This window comes from Haliaeetus leucocephalus, unplaced genomic scaffold (genome assembly GCF_000737465.1).
Source record: "Haliaeetus leucocephalus isolate CR32 unplaced genomic scaffold, Haliaeetus_leucocephalus-4.0 Scaffold351, whole genome shotgun sequence".
Taxonomy (NCBI): domain Eukaryota; kingdom Metazoa; phylum Chordata; class Aves; order Accipitriformes; family Accipitridae; genus Haliaeetus; species Haliaeetus leucocephalus.
In genome coordinates, this window is record NW_010972787.1 from 1128856 (window position 1) to 1150864 (window position 22009).

The 22009-nt window shown below is 42.2% G+C and overlaps 1 protein-coding gene across 1 annotated transcript in view; it reads right to left on the reverse strand.

The window, feature by feature from the left end:
* The window catches only part of ARHGAP20 (Rho GTPase activating protein 20), a 61871-nt gene that overhangs the window by 33249 nt on the left and 6613 nt on the right, over positions 1–22009 (reverse strand). The window contains exon 3 of the mRNA XM_010572609.1: positions 18379–18464. Within this exon, the coding sequence (XP_010570911.1) occupies positions 18379–18464 (86 nt within the window). The remainder of the gene's footprint in view (positions 1–18378; positions 18465–22009) is intronic.

Consider the following 22009-nt stretch of genomic DNA (forward strand, 5'->3'; position numbering starts at 1 on the left):
TTTGCAATTATAGTTTATTCCTGGTACCACTGGAATGGATGACAAACACCTAGCGACTTTGCTGGGAGAAGAAATGGACCTTATACAGTGGAAGTCACAAAACAAATGGGAGAGATATTAAAGAAAACAAGAGTGGGCAGAGAAAACCTTCCAAGAAGGTCATAAACCTTCTTGTACCTCTCTTAGAGCCCAGATGATTCCCGACACTTCTCTCCTTGATGCCTGTGGCTAGATTACTCAGGAAATTATTTAGGAAATCCTGACAGCTGGGAGAGAAAGGATAAGCTCTGAGATTGGCCTACATTAGCAGGACACACTTTCACTGATCTGTAAGGAGCTGGTGAGGATCTCTACCTGCTGGGGAGAGCCTTGTTTGGCCTTAGATTCTCCTTTCTGGCTGGGAGCCTGAGTTTTTGAAAGAATTCCTCAACTTAATTTGTCTTAAACTGTGTCTTAATCTTGTCTTTCATTACCTACCTCTTTAGGGAAGAGAGAAAGAAGGGGAATGACTTTCAGAATTAATAATGCAAACCTATGTTATTTGATCATTCCTAAGCAGAAAGGGTGTCCAGGAGTGTGGAGGTTAAAGCAGGGAGAGGAGTTTTGGTCCTATACAACAGTGATACGTGCTGTGTGGCCAGCAACAGGAGTCAGGGGAACAGCAAGCATCTCTCCTACCCTGCCACTTCTGTGGGACTGGGAATTCACCAATTCACCAGTTCATCAGTGACTGATAGGTTACTGGGACTTAATTTCACAAACTATGCAGCAGCACTTGACACAGAAACTTAAGCAGAAATCAGGAATGACAATGAGTCCACCTGCATAAAAGCCATGCATGGCCTTTACCTCAAAGGTTAAGTCAGGGAAATACTTATATTTGAACGCAGTAACAACAACAGTAAGAAAAAACCCTTTCATGTTATACTGCTGTACCCGTATCAGCAGAAACATTCATAAAATCATGAACTTATGATTTCCTATCATAAATTCAAATGCCCCTACTGACATTCCTATAGGGTCAGGCTCTTATGTCTCCATACAGACCACTCTATTTGATTATTCCTGTTTGTACATTTTCTACATCCTGATTTGTAAGCCCAGGAACCTCCCAAATTAAACTAAACAAAATCTCTGTCACGTAGGTAAGCAAATGAAGGTGTAGTAGGTTTATTAATGCCAGCAGGGTCAAGCAAATTGAACTTGGCTTTAGAACAAGAAAATGCAACAACATAAATTAGTTATTTTAATGAAATCTGCCTTTTGACCAAGCATATCATCATAACTTTAATAAGCACTCTCACATACTTTAATAGAGTTTACCTGATAAGCTTTGTAAAATAAAAAAAGTGAAAGCCTTATTTTAAAAAAGTGAAAACATTTAGTTCCTTTGAAACAAAGCAGAAAAAATCAAAGCCATTAATTCATCTAGAACCTTCTAAAGCCCCAGGACGAAGGAACATGGAAGAAATTCACCAGCAGTGACAAAAATGTCTTTTGGAAAGCATGCTTTTGATGCTCTCAATTAATGTTGCATTGTTACAAGACATGAATGAAACCCAAGTTTTGCTACATTGAAGAAAATGCAGATCAGCAATACCCTGAGGCATAGGGATTTATATAAGAGAGGTATTTTTGGAGTTCAGCTTTTAACAGCTTGATGATTTTTCTGGCCAGTAAATGGGTCTAATTTTGAAAAAGTGCTAAGCACTCAAATACTGATTCTTTGAAAATTCCTTTTAATAGTATTATGCAAAACTCAGTACTTAAGTCAATGTGATTTCTGATATAATTTAAAAGTAAAAGTCAGTGATGTAGGGCCTTCTCGGCCTTCTCTGTGTTCCCATAAAATTAATTCTATGATTAACACATGTAAAAAACCCCCATAAAGTAATATCTTTCCAGTTTGGCAGAAAAAATAGCCATCATCCAGGTTTGTTAAGAAGGAACTGTGAACCGATTCCCAAAAGATGGGGATATGCTGCAGAGGCAGCAATCAGCCATATTTCACTTCGTGCATAAGCAAGGCTGATACTGATGTTTAGATGGTATTGCCATTGTAATGCTTTAGTCTCAAGTGGACATTTCTTCCTAAAAGTACTATTTTGGGGGTCTGAAATTCCCATGCGTGGTTTTAACCAAGGTGTAAATTCTGCAATTTGAGGATATCAACAGATATATTCTTGAGTTATTCAGGAAAAGACTAAAATCACTGTACTGGCTGAAATTAGTAGAAAGATAATTGAAGATTTTTCCCCTGGCATTTCCAGAACCTCAATTTTTACACCTATTATTTTTCAAATTAATCAAAATAGTCATTTTGTGCCTATTCAAAAGACACAATGATTTAAAATAACTCTTCAATTTTGTAGGTGTAATATATGAAGTCGAAATCCAAAGTAGTCAGCCAAACACTGAAAAATACATCCCCGTTGCATTTAGTGTGAAAGCAAACACATCACTGCTCACTTTGTCAATCCTGTATTTACCAGAAACAACAAAAGCACAAAAAATACTTCTTCTTCCCCCTGCAGAGCTTCCTTAGGGTTTCTCAGTAAAACTGATACCTGAATGGCATGACCCCCAAAATGTTTATTCTTGTTGTAATGGAGATGTCAGGTTTATTCTCTATTTGTAGTAAAAACAATGAAAGAAATTATACTTTCCAAAGGAGAGTTTAGCAGCCTGTGTTACGTGGTGACTAAATCCATGATCCAAATGTCATTTATGCCAATGGGAAGCTTTCCCTTGATTTCAGTTGGTGATGACTTCAGCCTATCTATGATTTAGATTAAGCTATAAAGTACCTCAGGAGAACAATCTGTTCCAAGGTACCTAAGCTGGAATGAGCTATTGCAGCAGATATGAGGTATCTCAGCTAAATGACATCCCTCTCACAGACTGCTCATGCTCCATTCTAAACCTCACTCCATTGTTTTGTTTACTGTTCCCTGCCAGAAATTCTCTCCGCTGGTGGTATCTCAGCAGCCACAGAAGTTGATTTTCTCTTATTATGCAGCACCAATGCTCTCTGCATGACTGATACCTATTGTAATAAAATATCACTTTGCTCTTTAACCTCTGAAGTCCTTCACAAGAGGTAGGTAAGAAATGCACCTTTTCATTAGCAGAGCAGTAAAATGGCAGCTATTCAAAAGGCTGAAATCTAAGTCAGCCTAGCCACGTGAGAGGCTGCGCTTGGTCTGTCAAACATACATACATAATAGCTTTCCAAATTCCTCTCACAGTGAACAACTTAGCCTATACTCATTTCATGCACAGGTACCATAAGCAAAAATACCGCATACTTGTGCCAGTGCTGAAGCCCAGGTAAGGACCAGAAGCTCTTACCAGTTTTGTGCCTACACACATAGAACTTGCAGCTTGTGGCATAAACCTAACCTTGTTTTGGCTACAGGCTAGAGAGGCCACCAAGCAGAGCACCTGCCAGCCCTCCCCATAGTGTTCAGACACAACAGACTTATTTTGTATATCTCAAAGGCCAGTTTTGGATGGCTCTAAGGAACCAGCAATTTATCTTTTAGGAAAAATAAAGCCAATGAATTTTCAACTTCAGTGTCTCTCAGTAAAGCATTTACTTTACCATCACTGAGTCACAGCACTGGGCTAGAGCAACCCACTGAGAGAAGCAGAAGCTATTCACATCCTTTCAAGACTAGCAAAAACAGCAGCTATCTGCACAGTAAGAAATGTCTACAGCCCAGCCCATGTTACAGATTTTTGCCAAAAGGGATTTATCAGTCAGGGATGACATGTGACTTGTGACCAGCGGAGATACCCCCAAAAGCAAGCCTGATCTAGAAGTCAAGTTCCTTCATTTTCTTAATAGAGCTTATATTGGAAATCAGGTAACAATATTTGCAGGTTTTTTTTCTGTGCCTCCTACTCAGACCCTTAAGCTCCTAAAAATTCCTGTGAGAAGGAACTTCAATAGCAGCTTAATAGATGCTTGCTTCATATTTTTGCTAATGAGGCAGGCCCTGCTAACTGGAGCTTGGAAGCCAAGATGGTTTAGTGCTGGAAATCCTTTAACACATAAGACATATTACCCATATCGTGTGGCTAAAGGGTATTTTGCATTCAAGATAATTAACTTAATAAGGTATTGAGAACAATTTTTTAACCAACCAAAAAAGAGCTCCAATTTGGTGTGCAAGGGCTCCTTGTCTCTCCTGAGATAAGGTGGAAAAAACCACCCCAAACCTGTAACACAGCAGTAAGTACTGATCTGCCTTGCAGGGCTGCTTACAGTGCACTCAAGTGCAATATTAACATTTCAGGACTTCCAACGCTTATCTAGTCTCATCATAAATGATAGTTTGGACATGACTTGTACAGTATCCTAGCCAACTTGACAAAATCATGATAACAGATCTTGATGTTCTATATGCAAAAAGCGAAGAGTGAAAAACAAAGTGAAAGAAGAGCTTTTCTTGTACACTGAAACCAAATGCCCATGCTTGGGACTGAACACAAGACAATGGAGATGGCACTGTTCCTGCTCCTGATGAATTTAGCCTCTATCATGCTGACAGCTCATTAAAGCACATGGCTTGAAGAGTCACTCCCCATGCTAGAAAGGCTGGGGAGAGCAAGGAGGCTACAGCTGCTTTAAACACAGCAGATCTACTTCTGAAACTTATCATCAAGGGACTTTGTCTTTGAAGAACGGTTGTGGAATAAGCAAAGCACAGTGTAGGTACTTGATCATTTGCTCAAGCCCACTGTAGATGGAAAGGGGCAGAAACTGGGAGATACTACATGGTTCTCCACATTAATGCTATCTAGCTGGAGATGTCCTTGTGACATGGCTTCTGGCTCAGCGCAAACTCACAAACCCCTTATAGACGGAGTAAGGAGATGAAAACGGGGATGCCAACAGCCATGCCCAGTTCCCATGACTTGCTTGGCCCAGTCTGCACCATCCCCACTACCTGTTTGGCACGGCCATGCAAAGACCTGCTGGCATCAGGGCCGAGCATTCACAGCTCCTTTCACCACAAACAAGGCTCCACACAGACAAGGCTCACCCACACAGAGCGATCTGCAGCTCAGAGCCCTATTTAGACAGGCAGATATACATATTAAAAAAAAATCCTCTGCATTTTTAAAGGTGTTAACTACTCCTTACTGTCACTGCCTTCCAGCCACGACCAGTGCCCTCAGAGAGTCACTCACATGCTCAGGATCTTCCCACTTCAACTCCTCATGATTCGGAATATGCATTTCATCTAAGTTTATACAGCACTTTATTCTAATAAATAATAATTATACCTGGAGCGTGAAAGTAAGCACAAAAAGTATCAGCCTGGAGCGTAGGAGAGTTTTCCAGGAAGGTGGTAGGTAAGATATGGGCCAACACAAAGTTCGTATGCTGTTGTAATCTTACACTGACTATTTATAGAAGGGACGTGGATAGACAAGCATAAAACTCTCTTAATCACATGGGCTGCCAACCCATTTCTGAAAATCTGCTGTCTACTTGATCCCTGCTATGCTAAGGGAGCTTCTTTCTTAGGATGCTGGGCATGTTTGCTTGCTGTTATCTATGGTAAATCTTATACAGTTAAAGCAGCACTTTGTGAAAACAGTGCAGCATTCCAGAAATAGCAAGTCTATTTTCTGCAGCACTCTGTTAAAGTCCCGTAGGGCATTACCATCACGTACAGTAGCTTTTGTACAGTGAAACAAGTGAGATCTGCTAGGTTTTTCAAAGAGCATTAGTACTAAGTATTAAAATGCCTACTCCTACTTTATAAGTGTGCTTTGCTGGTTGCAACTTCTTTTTTATGAGTAACGTATTTCAACAAATCCAAGGCAGTCACCTCTCATCCCTGCGTTTTCCCTTATGGGCTGCGCCTGTGGATCTCACAGAAAGCCTCTGCCCTGGGCTCACGTCGGCCCCAGCTCACAGCCTCTAGCACAGGGCTACCCTCACTCTCCCCGTGCAAGCACCTGGACCTCAGCAAGCTGCAGCAGAAAACACTGCACGCAAGATAACGCAGTGAGTCCCAATAGGGTCACAGAGCCTTCGGATCAAAATGCACTGCAAACCCCTCTGCAGCACAGGCAGGGCAAGCACAAGCCACAAGCCTGCACAACGGAAGGAAGATGAATATTAATAGAGACTGGAGCAAGTTTCGCTCAGTTAAACAGGTACATTTACATTTTAGGGCAGAAATCAGGGCTACCACTTATATCTAGGAAATCAGGTACCATTCCCCTGCTTCTAAAACTCTGTACACATTTTAATTCAAAATACTTTATGCAAATATTCCAAATTAAATTATTCCAAGATTCTAAAAATTGTTTTATAAGTATCTGAAATCATCTTCGCATGATGTCAAAATCTTACTAAAAATAATAAAAATTACAATGATGAATAACATGGTTTACACTACATGTTCCAGGTGTCTAGGCACACAAGTGTATTATTTTTCTGTAGTCTTCCAAAAATCAGTAAACGATTAAGATTTGCAGTAAAATATCACATAGCTGTAGGGTAAAATGCATCATTAAAAAAAAATCCTCACACATTTCAGGATGGAAGCTTGGCAGCTTAACTGAAAACAAGCTGCACTTAAGTAATTTCTACATAGCCAAAAGGACAATATTCTCTGCAGAGCAAATATGTACTACAGCGTGGTGGCTGGAGACAGGAAACACGCTTGTGGTTTGGTTTGCTTCCAAGGTTTTTGTTTTATTTTAACAAACAGCTGCAAGGTGTTTACTCTGAAAATTTAGCACAAGGGCAAAATTCTCTATTGGTATAAATTAGCACCACACGTTTTGGTCATATTTTGCCTATTTCCACCAGAAAAGAATTTAGTGCAAGTTATTTAAATCCTACTGAAAAGCTCTTGCAGTGTGGGTGTCCTCCAGTCCTGCTGTACAGCTCTGCTAGCAATCAGCAAGTTCAAGGGGTTTTGGTCCAAGTCCCCCCGAGCAGGGGGAGGACATATTCACATGCAGAAGTCAATAAAACCTTTTCTGGCCTTTGGAATAATTGATCCTCTGTTCCCCACTGCAGTTCCCACTCATTCTTACTGAGTGACATAGCAGCACCACCTTGAGTTACTCTCCCATTTCAGTTGCACCAGGGAAATGCCATTCCAGGCATTGTCTACCCAAAGAAAGATTTCGTTGTTCAGATGAAAAAAAGTCAGGAAAAAAGTGACTTTAGGGGGAAAAAAAAGAAAGAAAAAAAATAAAGGAAAAAAGTAGGATGAACAGAGGGCAAAGAAAACGCCAGAACTTAACACCCCAGCACTGCAGTTCTGCACCATGGTTGTCTGCGCTTTTTGGAGCTTCTTGTGGCCTACAAAAAGTCTGGAGGCACAAGCTACCTTTGCTACTTCCACCCTGGCTCCTTCCTACCCATTCCAAGGAGGCATACAGGGGAGCACTCTGGGAACCTGGTTTCACCCATGACCCCCTAGGAGGATCCAACATTATTTTAGTAGCCTGAAGGGATAAGGTTTCTGTCCTACCTTAATTTTGGGGGGAAGCAGCAATCACAATTGGGACATTTAATCCCACTTAATGACAACTGGGATATTTAAAAGCTTAGCTCAACTCCGTTGATTCTGAGTTACCTCATGGACAAAACTAACCTCTCCTTCAAAAGGGGGTTTCAAATATCTTCTTGCAAACTGTATTACAAGAGTTCAGTGCAGGTCATGTAATAGCCAGGAATTCTGGGCTACCAAAAATAGTCCAGACATGCTGCAGACCTCTGCAGAAACAGGTCATTTCAAGCTGAGGTGCACATGAGGTAAAAAGATGGTGTGGGCATCTTTAATAACCCCTCCTGAGGTGAAAAGATTGGTGTGGGCATCTTTAGAAACCCCTTCTGGACCATCATGCATGGCAGTTAGTGAGCCTGCATGTATCTGCCTACCCTGTCATCTGCAGCTACATATTACACATGCTGTAGATGGGCACAAATAAGGCACGTGTGTGAACATGTCCTTTTAACAGGGAAACAGCATTTTCTAGGTGACAGCCTAGGTTTATTGTCTGCCAGTCACCTCACTCAATTATCGGGTAATACCAGGGCGGCTGCTCATGGTCTCTCAAAGTCTCATTGCTCAACAGTCATCCCTCCTTAGCCTCTGATTTTCCCATTCTTCAAGAAGTTATGCAGCTAGGCTCTTCCCCTCCTCAGCTCATGCCACCTGGGTAGAGTCTGCAGTTAGGCAAAAATGAGTTTTAAGAAAAACAAGGGCATTCAAAACAGTGCAAGACTTTAAATATGTGGCCAGGTAAAGCAAACCTGGAATCCACCAGCTGCTGTTCCCTGATTGCCCTTTTTCAGGAGAAAACTTGCCAATTATCAACAAAGTAATCACATACAAAGTGACCTATAAATAGCTGCAAGTACTGCCTTTAAAAGATAAGCCCCTTCACCACACTTTATCCTCCCGCAAGCTGCAGCTCTCATTGAAGCCACTGCTGCCCGGCCGTGCCTGTATCCCCACAACTGTGGGACACTGTGGGGTGAATTCCACAAAGCTCCACTGTAGATGTGAAGGGAGGATCTGCCCAGCCCTTGCATTGGCTTAAGTTTTTTAAGGACCACTTCCCTATGAGGGATGACCAAGATGGGTGCTGCATGGAAGACGGGATTGTCACTTCACTGCACCTGTCCCAGTTGTAACAGGAACAAATCTGGCTTTGGTTTGCCTCAAGGGCTTTAAACCATATTTTGATACTAGTACTACAGCACAGGAATTATCCTATTACAGTTAAGAGATTACTCGATATGCCTGCTGCTGCCAGCTAGTACAAGTGTAATGACCTAGATTCCTTATGAACAGCCAGCAGACAAATTAGTTGCAGCCACGTGCACCTGTTTGCTCTCCTATAACTAACTGCCTACATATTCAACAAGTTTTTCGCATAGCTACTCAGGCAGGTTAGTCAGAGGTTTCTATTCCACCAGTGATCTGAGCTGGGGAGAAAAGCTGTTAGAGGATTCCCCACATCCCTGCACTTGATGGTAATTACTTTACATAAGGGAGAAGCTGGCACGGGCCAGTTACCTGCAAAGAATGGCAACCTGGAGGAGGGGGAAACACAATAGCCTTTCACATGATGATGTTTTTCTGCATGTTTAGTTGAGCCTTTGATATACCAGAAGAGCTTGCCCATGTCTGATTAGTGACCTCCTTGTAGAAATGCATGCCACACTTGACACACCACATACTGGGAAACCTGTCCTGCTCTTGGGACAGCAAAACTGAGGGGAATGGGTATGAGGTTGCTTAGTCTGAGGGGCTCAGAAACCAAATGTGTTTCCAGAGGAGCTCTGATAAAATGAGATCCCTTGCAAAATACTGGATATGGTTTTACTACCAGAACATGCAGAGGGAACAGAGAGAAGGAAGGTGGATGAAAACACCTCAGCTCTGCTTATTCATTCAGATGAAGGTCTTTACCATTCTATTCTGCATTTTCTGAATAATCCTGCCATGAAGACCTAGGATGCACCTCGATGTACTTAGGTACCTAGTCCCGCTGAATGTAGTCAGTGTTTAGTGCACAGGCTCCCTATAGAGCGCACAAGGATCCAAACCAGCACATTCATCTCAGTACTTACAACAACTTTCAGCTAGGGGACAGGACAGGCTGAACGTGGATGTGTCACTGGGTGATACGCAAAAATAATCCCGGGAACAGATGTAGGCCTCTCCTCTCCCAGGTAAGTGCTTTTACCATTCATCTACGGAGCCAAGCTCGCTCCTGTGAACATAAGTGGTTTGGTCCCAGGAACACTGCATGCCCTCTGCACAGTGGCCCAGCTTCAACTGCAGGAGGGAGAAGCAAAGTCTCCACTCACTCCAAATACCCTCTGCTTTAGTAGTTACATCACTCCTGGGAAGCCGAAGATGAACTGCCTAAGGAGGCAGAGAGCTGAACCTGGGTGATTAATTTCCTTTGAAAGCACACCCATTTCGAGGCCAGCAGTTTTGCAAAGAGCAGTGGTGGTCTGCGGAGACCTGCCTAAGGAACAGGCTAGAAACACCCACCATAGCTTCCACTAAGCTTGCTAGATGGCACAAACCTTGGTTGCAACACAGACTGTGGCCTATCCCTGCCAAAACACCCAACGAGCCAGACTCCATCCTACCTCAGCCCTGATATTGCATGTTTGGACACCACTGCCCTAAACAATCATTAAAAAACACTCCAGAAAAGTGGACTCAGCCAGAGGTTTAAAAGTGAGCAACATTTGCAACTGTTTTTGTGAGGGCCTTGCTCTTGCACAGGTAGGTTAAATAGGGTCTGGGGACTAGTGGATGGAGGTTCTCAGGACCCTCTCACGAAGCAGTGTTTAGTTCTTTGACACAGACCTGTTCAGTGCTGCCAACAGTCATGCTGCGCTGGGATGTGCAAAAGCACAACTCTAGGTGTTGGGGGAACTCTCTGGTCAGGAGAGTGCCTAAAGAACAGAGGCACTTGAGAGGTCAGAAAGCCAGAGGTGATGTTTTTTAAGTCATGGTTTTAGATTCAGGTACTGAAATTATTCCTATGTCTTGCCCTTGAGGCTTATTATCCTTTATTGGATCTAGCCCCCAGTACTCAAACACTTAAGACACGGGAACAGAAGAAATCTAAAGACAGACTGTTACTCCCGTGATGTGATTAAAAACTCCTCACCACCAGTTTTGCGCACCATGAGGAAGCAACTGGACCAGGCAAAGCAATGCCATGTCAGCCAGGAGGAGAGTTCAATGCGTATTTAATGCTGGCCCTTGCCAGAGGTGAGAGCACCACCGGCTGCACATCAGCCTGCACATCATTAGAGGCTTTCTGCTTGTTTACACAAGATAAATGACCACAACGCAGTCTGAGTGAGTTGGTCTGTGATTTCCTCAGGTATGCCGCTGCCCAAACTGCTTGGCCAGACTGTCATTTGGCAGAGATTTTATTGTCTAAAATCAGGGATACACAATGGCTGGACAACAGCTGCATTCTGCCAGACCTCAAGGCCTAATCCAAAAAGCCCCCAAAATGGGCTGCAGCCAAAAGCACATGTGAACAGTGAGACATCTGGACAAGCAGAGCCCCTCACTGTCTTCGTCTTAAAACTGTCACAACTCTATCCAAAGGGGAATTGGCTTAAAGCGCTGGTGTTAAACTATTAGTCATTTATTGTAAAATTAATCCCTCATTTAAACTGCAATCCCTCCAAACCCCTGCTTCCAAGCCTTCCTTCTTGTTACCTCTTAGTTCTTTTCTTTTAATAAAAAAGGCAGCATATCTCTGAGAGCCGCAGTTCATTTCAATCTCCAGATGTACAAACATCGCTGTAAGCCAGTTTGTATGTCATAAAAGAAGAACTGATGGGTTTTATCAAAAACAAACATATGCACACATACACACACGCTCACACACAAAACAAAACAGAAAAAACACAGCGGGGGGACAGGAATGCCAATCTCTGAGTTAAAAGGCCATTTGAGGCCTCAGAAAGTTCACTTTGTTCCTTGTTAACAGTTAATAAAATTTTATCCCCAGCTATTACTACATAAAAATAACTTCTGCGTTCAAGCACATGGTTTAAGGAAACAATACTCCAGTGTCATAATTAGCTTAAATGAAGCATGAATTAGAAATACTATAAAAACGACAACTTGTACAATATCATCACAAGTTATTTTAATTATGTGCAATTCCATTAAAAAGGAAGAGCAATTTGATAAAGGTAGTGGTTTTTTTTAAAAAACAAATCACTATTTTTCTACAAATTCATGTATCCTTACCTTACATAGGGAAACATGACATACTGAGGGGTGAAATCTGGGCAAGTTCTCATACAGAGATTTCTGGCCATTCAGATTAAATATAAAATGTTAAAACATTAAAACTTTTCATGAAATGGAAAATCTCAGAAAAAATCCTGATCAGAAGTTTCAAGGCTGAATTAAATCTAAAAACTAAACCCAGAAGCAAAGAACTTTTCATTTGCTTTGTTGACTGAATCTTTAGAACAGGATTTACCCTCCATCTCGATGACTAGAAACTTGATTTCTAATGAAACTGTGCTTTTTATAACCACATGACTCCTGGAGCTGGAGTTTTATGGAAAAAGCTATGAAATATCACAAGTCAAGATAAAATGCGCGGTACCTGTACTTAGTCCCTCACATTGGGAAACTCTGTTTTGTGAGATTTTGCCCTTTTTCTTCCTTTCTTTCATAAAACGGCTCTTCTGTATTCTTGAGTATACTGGAGTCTCTCAAAGGACTGCAAGATGAGGAGTGGAGGACACTGGGCTGCCCCCGGGGTGCTGCCACTTTGATTTTCACCCGGGGGAACCACTCTCACAATATTGACAGCCCTTGTGCTTCCCCAAAAAACATGAGCCCTGCGGCTTCAGAAAGACTGCCTTGCAAGGGCTCCCTTCCACAGCATGCCTTTTCCCAAGGGTGAATGAAGGCATTTAAGAGCCCTCATCTCTTGTGACCATGCCATTTGGGTGGCCGAGAGCACAGGGGAAGGCTTTCGAGATGTTGTTTCAGTTGTGGACGTGCATGCCTACAGTTAGCTACCCGTCCCCCCACCACCCGAGTGGGCCTCTCACAAACCACGGGGCGGCGGGTGAGGGCCACACTACGGAGCAACCCCCAGGCAGGGCCTTGGCTTGCCCAACAGCCAGTTCTGCCTCAAACACTGTAAATCTTCTCCTACCGCCCACGGCGCCAGTTTCAGAGGGACTCGTTACCCCATTATCCTCTCCCCTCACCTCCCTTTTGCAGCCTTCAAGGGAACCCCCTCCCACCCAAACTGCAACACCTGCATTTGAGATGGAAGGAGGCTGGGACAGTATCTGGCCATGCTACCTCCCGTCCTGGTTTTGAGCCCATCTCTCCCCACGCCACCACCACTGGTGGTGTGTAACTGCTTTGAAGACAAAACCCCACACTGATCATACCTGTGAGGCACACACAGAAATGGGCACACACACAATATGGCGGCCTTTGTCTCTCAAAGCCCCTCAGATTTAGCCACGAGGCGTCATCCGTCTCACGCCATCCCAGGGCTGTGCCCTGCAGCGGGGTGGCCCTAGGCCATGCCCCACATGCCACCAGCAATGGCACCATCGATCAGCCAGGCTGTGGCAGCCCCAGCCAAGGGTCCCGCTTCTCTGCCTGACAGGTTTTGCTGTGGTGACCGATCGGGACAGGTGCCCCAGCAGCGGGGTGGCCTCAGCTGGGTGGGTGCCATCCCCACTGCACACTCTGACAAATGCTGTCATGGTCCCCGGGGGGCTGCATGAGAGCAACACCTGCCTCCGCCATGACGGCTGAGGGGACAGTGGCTGCTGGGGGCGTACAGGCCCATAAAGGCCTTGTCCTGTGACAGCCAGTAAATAAAATGGCTGTGGGGTGTGACGGGGTGGCAGGCGCTGCCTCTCGATGCCCCCTGTACCATTCCGAGGTGCTGAACTGCATCAACCAAACATGCCTTATGTAGGTTATTTTGCTAGGCGAAATTATTTGCTACCATGGAAACAAGTGAAGAATGAGCAAAATCATTACAACTGAAATACCTATTTAACAAGTTAGTTACTTGCAATGAACTTTTATTCCCTTCCTCCCCGCAACTGGATTTGCCTGAAACATCAAATACTCATCTTCCCTGTGAAAAAGAGACAGTTAAGGCCTTCTGGCAATTTACATTTATTAGAAGACTCTATTTTTGTCTTCATCTAGTCACATAGCTTGGATCATCCACATGTCTTCTGACTAAAACCCTGAAAACACAATGTCCAAGGCTTTGGGAACACTCTGTATTTGACTAGCGCCAAGTGGAATGTATTACTAGATTACACATATGATCTTCGTTATCTGGGATATTTAGCATTTGGCATGGGACCCCTAGAAGATAACATGCCAGAATCACTTACTGTGCGTTGGGAGAAGAAAGAGCAGCTTCTCCGTGAATGGCATAACACTGCTTCCACATACAGAAGGGGAAAAAACACCCTGGAAACTTGTAAAATCCTCAGTTCTTACCTTTAATTTCTTCAACCATAAAAGCGACATAATAAAACTGGGTGGGGGTGACTTTTTAGGTACTTCCTTTTCAGGTTCTTTAAAGATTTGTTCATAAAACCTTTTAAAAATTATGCTCAATTTTTTTTAAAACAGCCCCTGCTTCTAGTTCACACCAAAATAACATTATAAACACGCTTCATGCTGTAATAAAGAGTAGTTTCATTACTGATATTTTAACACCTTTAGCATGTAGATACATGTATCTATAAATGGTCATGCAGACTCAGAATTTGTGAAATTATATTAATAAGTTTCAGCATGTAAAAATATCACTTCCAAAGATCTGGTGACGTATGTATTAGGAAAGGGGAAGCTGTTAGTGACTGCTGCACAGAATTTGGCTGTCCCTGTGAAATACCCGAGATGCGAGCAGAAGTCCGCCAACGCAGAGCAGAAACGTGGTAGCTTGGGCTTTGTCACATGTGAAAATTGTTTTGAGGGACAGCAGAACAAAGGCTGAAAATTTGGCTGGAAACAATTCTTTGTTATTCTATATCAATTACTTTGAGATGACAAGACCTGATGCTTAAATTCAGGCCTCAGACATCTCTGTTTCAAGCCCATAATTTGTGTTGCACTGAAGTATATCATTAAGTAAGTTGTGCAGTTTTCATTAAAGGACACCAAGAAAAAAGTAAGAGAAAAATTACAACTGCGGAACAGGTCCAGGGCCAAATATAACTAAGCCGAATCCTTTGCTGATTTCATACACATTAATGGAGTTAACAATCAAACTTATTTTTCCTGCATCTGAGTATCAGCCAAGAAAAATATCAAAAACTTACTTTTCCAATATATTTGTAAAATAACTTTGCTCAAAGTGCTTCCAAAGAGGACATCGGATGATGTGAAACAGTCCTTACATGCCTATTCATCACTATTTTGTGAAGAAAGAGAAACTGTACAGAAAAAAGGAAAAGAAGCAAGAAAGAGGCAATGAATAGCCTGCATATTTTTCTCTCTTGGAAGTAAGGGCCCAAATTCCACTATAATATCTGTATTATTTACCGTGTTTTCTGCTGCTTGCAGTTACAGTCAAGTGAGGCAGGGATTACAGCGTGGTTGCACATCTGCGCACGACTGTGCCATACAGCCATCCCAGAATTCTTCTGTAGGCCAAGTATCTTTTAACTCCTTTTATATGGCTGACATGGTAAGGCAAGATTTGCAAGGAAGGCTTAACTTTCATTAAACCAAATGATACAGCTGTAGAAAAAGAAGACAAGCTTTTAAGCACACAAGACTTTCAGATTTGCTTCTCTTTCAGGACTGAAGAAGAGGACAACAGCACAAACAAGCATCTGCTTTTTGCAGCTAGATCATCTTGCCTCACTTATATCCTCGTGCCATCACAGCTACAACACCACTACCGTTAAAAACCTTAATGCTCTGAATGCTAAATAGCCATGTCCAGACGTCACAATGGTTTCTTTGAATAAATACCATTAATGAACTTTAAAATGCCACAAAGTAAGTCTGTCCAAAGTGGGTGCCACCACATTTTATGAAAGTGCCCTGTATATAAAACAAGGACACCTGACATATAAAGTGGTATAAAAATACAAACTGACTTGTGCTTCTAAGTATTTCCTGCCCTTTTGAACTTCTGCACTTGTTCATTAATTTCAACAAATATTGAGGTGAGCCAGCTGCTGAGGTGAGAGGATTCATATAAATCCTGCACAGATGTTTGCTAACTTCAGATAGGAGCTTTATTATCTACAAGTCATTAATCAACCATTAACAAGTAAGTGTTATGGAGTCCCAGTATTAAGGTTCACTGCCAGAGGAGAATAAGGGATTTTGCAGGCTAGCTGTGTCTACAAGAAGGAGAACTAAGAGCTGAGACAGGCCTGAGATAAAACATTTGGAGGAGATTAGAAAACATGAGAAGTCATTTTGTTGCTCTTCAGCTCGCCTTAAGAGAAAGCACTTCACAAGAGTTAAGCATTTACACAACAAACTGAGTGGAAAGTTCAAACTTATCAATCAGTTTGGTGATGAAGAGGAATGTGTTTTGCACAGCCAAACAAGGAAGTTAGGCACAGGTGAGAACTACTGCTCCTGTGAACAATAATAAACACCATCCAAAGTGTTACGCTCTCACTGACAGACTTTGAAGCTACAGAATCCCCTGCTCTGGCTCCAGGGTCCTCAGACTTCACCCGATACCTCTCAGTATGGCCACAGACTGCAGTTCAAAACAACAGAAGCAGCTAAATTGTTGTATGCCACAGGCAGAGGACAGACATGACTGAGGCAGCATCCATCAGTTGTGAAAGCTGCAGGGTCTGTCAGGTAGACAAAGCATTGCCCTTACTGCAGAACAAGGAAACATTTTCCTCTCTTCACCCCTCTCCACCACAAAGTTTCTGCCAACTAGCCTTACAAGAAAATCCTTCCACACACCAGATCTGGAAATAATTTTGATACGGGCTATACACGCAAGATGTATTTATACTTAAGAAAGCGTAAAATTCTTAGGTGAAAATGGACATGCTGAGTATTATCCCACTCAGTGTCTCTCCATCTATATCCAATTTCTGATACTTATGGAGCAGGCAATAAAACAGACAAAAAAATAAAAGTGAAGAAAAATGTTCATGTCTGAACCCCAGCAGGCAAATGACAGAAGACTGAAATATAAGCATCGAATATAGTTAATTCTCTTAATATTGAGGAGCAAGTCTTAAGACAGCTTGAAGGGAAGACATTATGGAGACATAAGTGTATAAACTGCAGGAAACCCTAAAGTCCAAGGGCTGAGAGATCCCATCTCCTGTCCCCTGTACTCTCCAGGTATTGCTACTCCCCATAGCAATAGTCCATCTCTAATTTCACAACCTCAGTTATGAACATGTCATCTATTCCCAAAAGGTGGTATCACAATTATGAACATAGCTACAAATAAAAGGAAGAAATAATAGTAAATGAAGAATAAATATGGTAGTACAGGCAATCTAAACAAATCCAGTATTCTCATGAAGGGGCTACAAAATACCCATTCATCTTGTTTGAAAGACCTGGAAACAAAGTCATGGCTGCAGAAGAAATTTTACAGACAGAGCCAGAACACGTTGCTGGCTCTCAGTCCTAGGCTCAGGCCACTAGACTACACAAAAAGGTGCAAACGCCTTTAGGAATTCATTTCTAAGTTTCCTCTTTTATGTCATAGCCAGCAAAAAAGACCTGCAAGTAGTTTCAAGTCATTTTCCTTTCCTATGTTGCAACTCTGATGTTTTCACAGAATACTTTCACAGGTTTCTGAAATACTGTAGAATTCTACACAATGACAAATATGAAACCAGGTATTAGTTAGATCAAACACAAAAAACTTCCCAAGCTTGCATACTGATTACTTAACACAGCACAGAGTAGGAAAAAATACTCCTTACAAAGCCATATTTTAATTTCCCTCAATAATGTTTCTTCATAAAGAGCTCTACACAGCTGGAAGCACTAACAGCGTACCAGATGGTTCCCTTCTCAATAAACACTTATGTTTTGTAAGTTTAAAGTCTAATGAACTGTAGTGCAGGAAGACAAAAGTTATGTATGCAGAGTGGTTCAAATGGCAGGTCAGGGCTGGGGCTGGACAGGGGACTAGCTCCACAGAAACTCCCATTTCTGTGGTAGCTTTATGTTGGCGTAGGGAAGGAGGAGAAATGGCTGATCCTGGCAGAAGATGAAGACAAAGAATGCTGAATGCTTCACACCCCCACACCCCCACATACTCAGGCCCACAAGTGCTAATGCTGGACAGGAGAAGGCTGTGACCACCAGATCCTGGCCCACAGCATTGTCCTAAACCAGCAGGTGCTTCCAGAGCCCTGGAGAGCCTGTACCATGCAGCAGGCCATGACAGAAACTTAGCTCAAATTAAATTGTACAATCCCACAATAAGCACGCCTGAGTTATGCCTGGCACTGCATAAGCATACCAGGCAGAAAGTAGGAAACAGTCATCTTCTTCTGCCCAAGCCATCTCCCCAGCAGGCAATCATACTGAGCAGCCCAAATGTTGCATGCCTGGTTGCAACTTGCGGAGCCGCTCTGCTTGTCCAATTGCATATAAACAGCTTAGTGTGCCAGCACTGCAGAAACTCCCTCTAGAAGATCAGCCAGCATCTGGGCTGGGTCTATCACATCTTCCAGCAGGCTTTATAGTTGTGCAGCTATCGAGAAGCCTGGATTGTGTTCAACAGCCTGGTGCAGATAATAGCTCAAAAACATTTCAAGTTTTGGGCTGAGAAACTGGAAAACACTACAGCCAGAAAAACTCATTGACTCACCTTGAGACTGATCTAGATCTGTTAAGCGCTTTGACAAAGATCAAAGATGGTGCAGACTGGCGTCTTTGGGCCAAACTCTTCATTTTCTGATTGGAAAGAGAAACAAAATGAAATCATAGGTGAGATTGGGAACAATAACTGCATGCATACAGACTTGCCGCAGCCAGACTCCAATTTCAGACCATGGGAAAAAGGTTGAGTTATTGCCATCAGCAACCCTGAAGGGGGAAAATGTTTGTAAAATATCACATATTGAGAAAAACAGGAGCCAGCGATAAAGAAAAGCTGATAATTAGTGTCTATATACAGATACCTGAGGTACACTGCACACATGAAATAAACACCTAGAGCTTGTCTTCAACCACTTTTTGTCCCTTAATATTCTATTGTACTTTAAATTTATCAAATATCCAGATGGTGGTTCAAATTTCAAATGCTTCATACATTTCTGTGTCAGGTCTGACATTTACCATAAATCAAGGTTTGGATTCTACCCACCTAACCTTATGTGCTACATTGGGCTACCTTTTTCTTCCAAATCTTTAGAGATGAGGGCATTTTCCTTCCCTACTAATCTAGCTGGAGCATTACGTCTTGTGTCTCCTGATTATGTATGGGACAAAATAGGAAAGTGAGAGGCAGGGCAGTTCTTAGCACAGAACTAGGAAGGGAATGGGAAAAAGGAGATGCTCAGAGAAGGTAGCAGGAAAAAAAAGACAAAGCATAGGGAAGACATGAAAATGTCAGTGGCTATCAAGGGAGCATGGATTCCCATTCAGTGAAGTTGAATACCACAATAAAAATACACGTTTCCCTGAACACAAAGGTATTCACCACTGTATCCTTTCCCTCTTGCAGCCAGAAGCAGGACAAAGGAGTCCTGACCCTAACTTTGGAGCTGCTCTCTAGAACTGGTTGTGCAACCTGCTGCCAAGGTGCATGACCTCTCCTCTCACTGACACTCTACCAGATGGGTGGTTGTTACCTTATTTAGCTCAAATATTTTTTCAGAATAAACTGGTGAACAAAAGGACCAGGGTTGAACTCCTCCTGAGACCCCGACAGTACAGTATGCAACGCTAGAGCGGTCCCTTACACCAGCTTGGTAACCACTGAGAGCCCACAAACAGGTCAACCTTTGACAGTCATGAAGTCTCTGTTCTCAGCTAATTGTAAAGCAAGACTTTCTTCCTTTATACTAAAAATAACCACTGACTACCAGGAACGGGTATGTTAGGAAACAACTGATTCTTCTGCCAGTGTATGTGCTCAATGCGGCACACATTTTGTTTGGGCAGGTGCACAGCATGCTCCCCTCAGAGAAATGAAACTCTACAGTGCTACGTGCTTTACTTGCTTTTAACAAGTGCATTTCTTTTACTCATTGCAGTGCATTTGTTATCATGTCATTGTTTTGGTTCCCCCTTTATTAATGTAAAGCGCGCTTGTTTGTTTTGTCAGACACTCAGTTACAGCTATTGTGCAGCAATTGTTATAAATTCAACTGTGTAATTTCAATTCACCTTTAAAAATCATCCCCTTCTCCCTCTTTCTTTCATCAAAAAATAACCTTCTCAAGACTGATAAATTAAGCCTGGGAATGTTTAGCTGTCTTCTATCCAATCAGAAAATAACTGGATAATAACTTAATAGATGACTAACAACATAGATTCCCATTTTTGCTAGCTTTGAGCAAAAAAGAAAGAAAATACTTTGCTAAATTTTTCTAGTGAATTAAATCGGTTTGTCTTACTGATAGCAAATCTGAGAAGCTGTTAGCATTTTAAAAAGTAGCATATCTACAAATATGAAGGCAAGAAGATATCTGTGTAACAATGCAGTCTAACATCCTACAGAAGACAAGCCACAGACTTCCCCCAACCAGCATTTTTTGTAGGATATAAAGCTTCAACTCCCAATTGGAAATTTAATGCAAGTCTGATTATTGGGCAGGTGGCTTTTAGGGGGTGGTCAAAACTAGAGCATCTCAGCTCCTGCGAATGCAGTGAAGGTTTGGTTATGTTTTCAAAGAGATCTTAAAATGCTTTGGCTTCTCAGGTCTGAAAAGGAAGCCACTGAGAAAAATGCTGCATTTTAAAATCTCTTTCAATTATGGCAATTTTTTTCATGCTTGGTTTAGCAGCACTGAATAGAGCCTGTGGCAGTGAGATTCCAGTCTTGACTTAAATATCTGAGGACCAAGGTAAAGATTAGGACTACAGCAAGTTTAATAAGAGCTCAAATGACTGGCAGAGTCACAGAATAATTCAGGTTGGAGGGGATCCAGGAGGTCTGTGGTCCAGCCTCTCTGGACCTGCTGAGAGCAGGCTGCTCCAGACCGCCTCCAGTCCAGGTCTATGTTATCTCCCAGGATGAGATTCCACAGCCTCACCAGGCAGCCTCTTAACACAGACCTAAGCTATTAAGCAAAGCTTACAAAAAAGAGCCATAAAACATAAAAAGATCACTGATGAGATTTGGAAGAGGAAATTTTTCACAGCAAATGTGAAGTGAGTCAGGTCAGCTGTATGCAAATAAAAACATTACACAGAGACATTGACTACAAACAGAAAGGGGTTTTTTGGTTTTATTTTGCTATGTACAGAGTTTGGGAAGAGAAAATAAGTGACCATCATGATAACTTGAATTAATTTACTTTGAGAAGGAAGAGGACAAATTAATTTTTGGCTAAGCTGGACCCAGATGCCTGCTCTTCTCAGTTTCACTGCGTTGATGTGTGCAAAGATGTCACCCTGGCAATGTGGAGAGGAGAAGACACATCCTGGACAGCTGTAGTGAGAGCAGATGTTTGGGAGCAAAAGGAGATGCAATGACCAATTATCTAAGCATGGGACACAGAGAAGCATTTCTCAACATGTGTCCCACATCATAACCTCCCATTTTTTCATGTAAATATTAGAAAGGTCAACACAGAGAGAAATCCTCATACTTGCTGGCTGAGTCACACCCATGTGAAATGTATCATAAAATCAGTATCTATAATGAATGTTTACAGTGTGCCAGATGCAAAGATGATAACCTTGTATCAGTCAGGACAAACTAGAATTATTTTTGCCTTCCTCATGTTCAAAAGCTTGAGTTCCCACTCCCCTCCCCTCCGATTCAGGTTGAACTTCATAGTTTCTGCATTTCTGGTGGTGGTTGTCTTGACTGCTTTTTTAACAGAAACAAAAAGGTTTGCTTTTTCAGTTGTTGGACTGGTGGTAGTATTTGGCCAGTTCCTCATCTGGCATAAACAGACATAAGGTTATAGATTTCAAAAGAATTAATTTACACCAGATAAAGATCAGACCTACACTCTGAAACACTGTTTTGTAAACTGTGATGGTAGCTGGTTCATGAGCAGTTCAGCCCACCATGCTTAGGACAGTAACCTTGCAAACCATCACTGAAAATGTGCTGTCTCCCCTCAGGAATAAGAACCCCTCAGGATTGCAGGATTACAGTAGAACTTTCACAAGCATCTCACAAGTCATCAGCTGGAGGAAAAATCTACTCCTGACTGCTAATATTCAACTAATTTTGCCTTGCAGTTGAAATGGATAATGGTATTATAGGGAATTTATGTAAATTAATATATTGCTGAGTTACGATATTCATTCCCATTCTG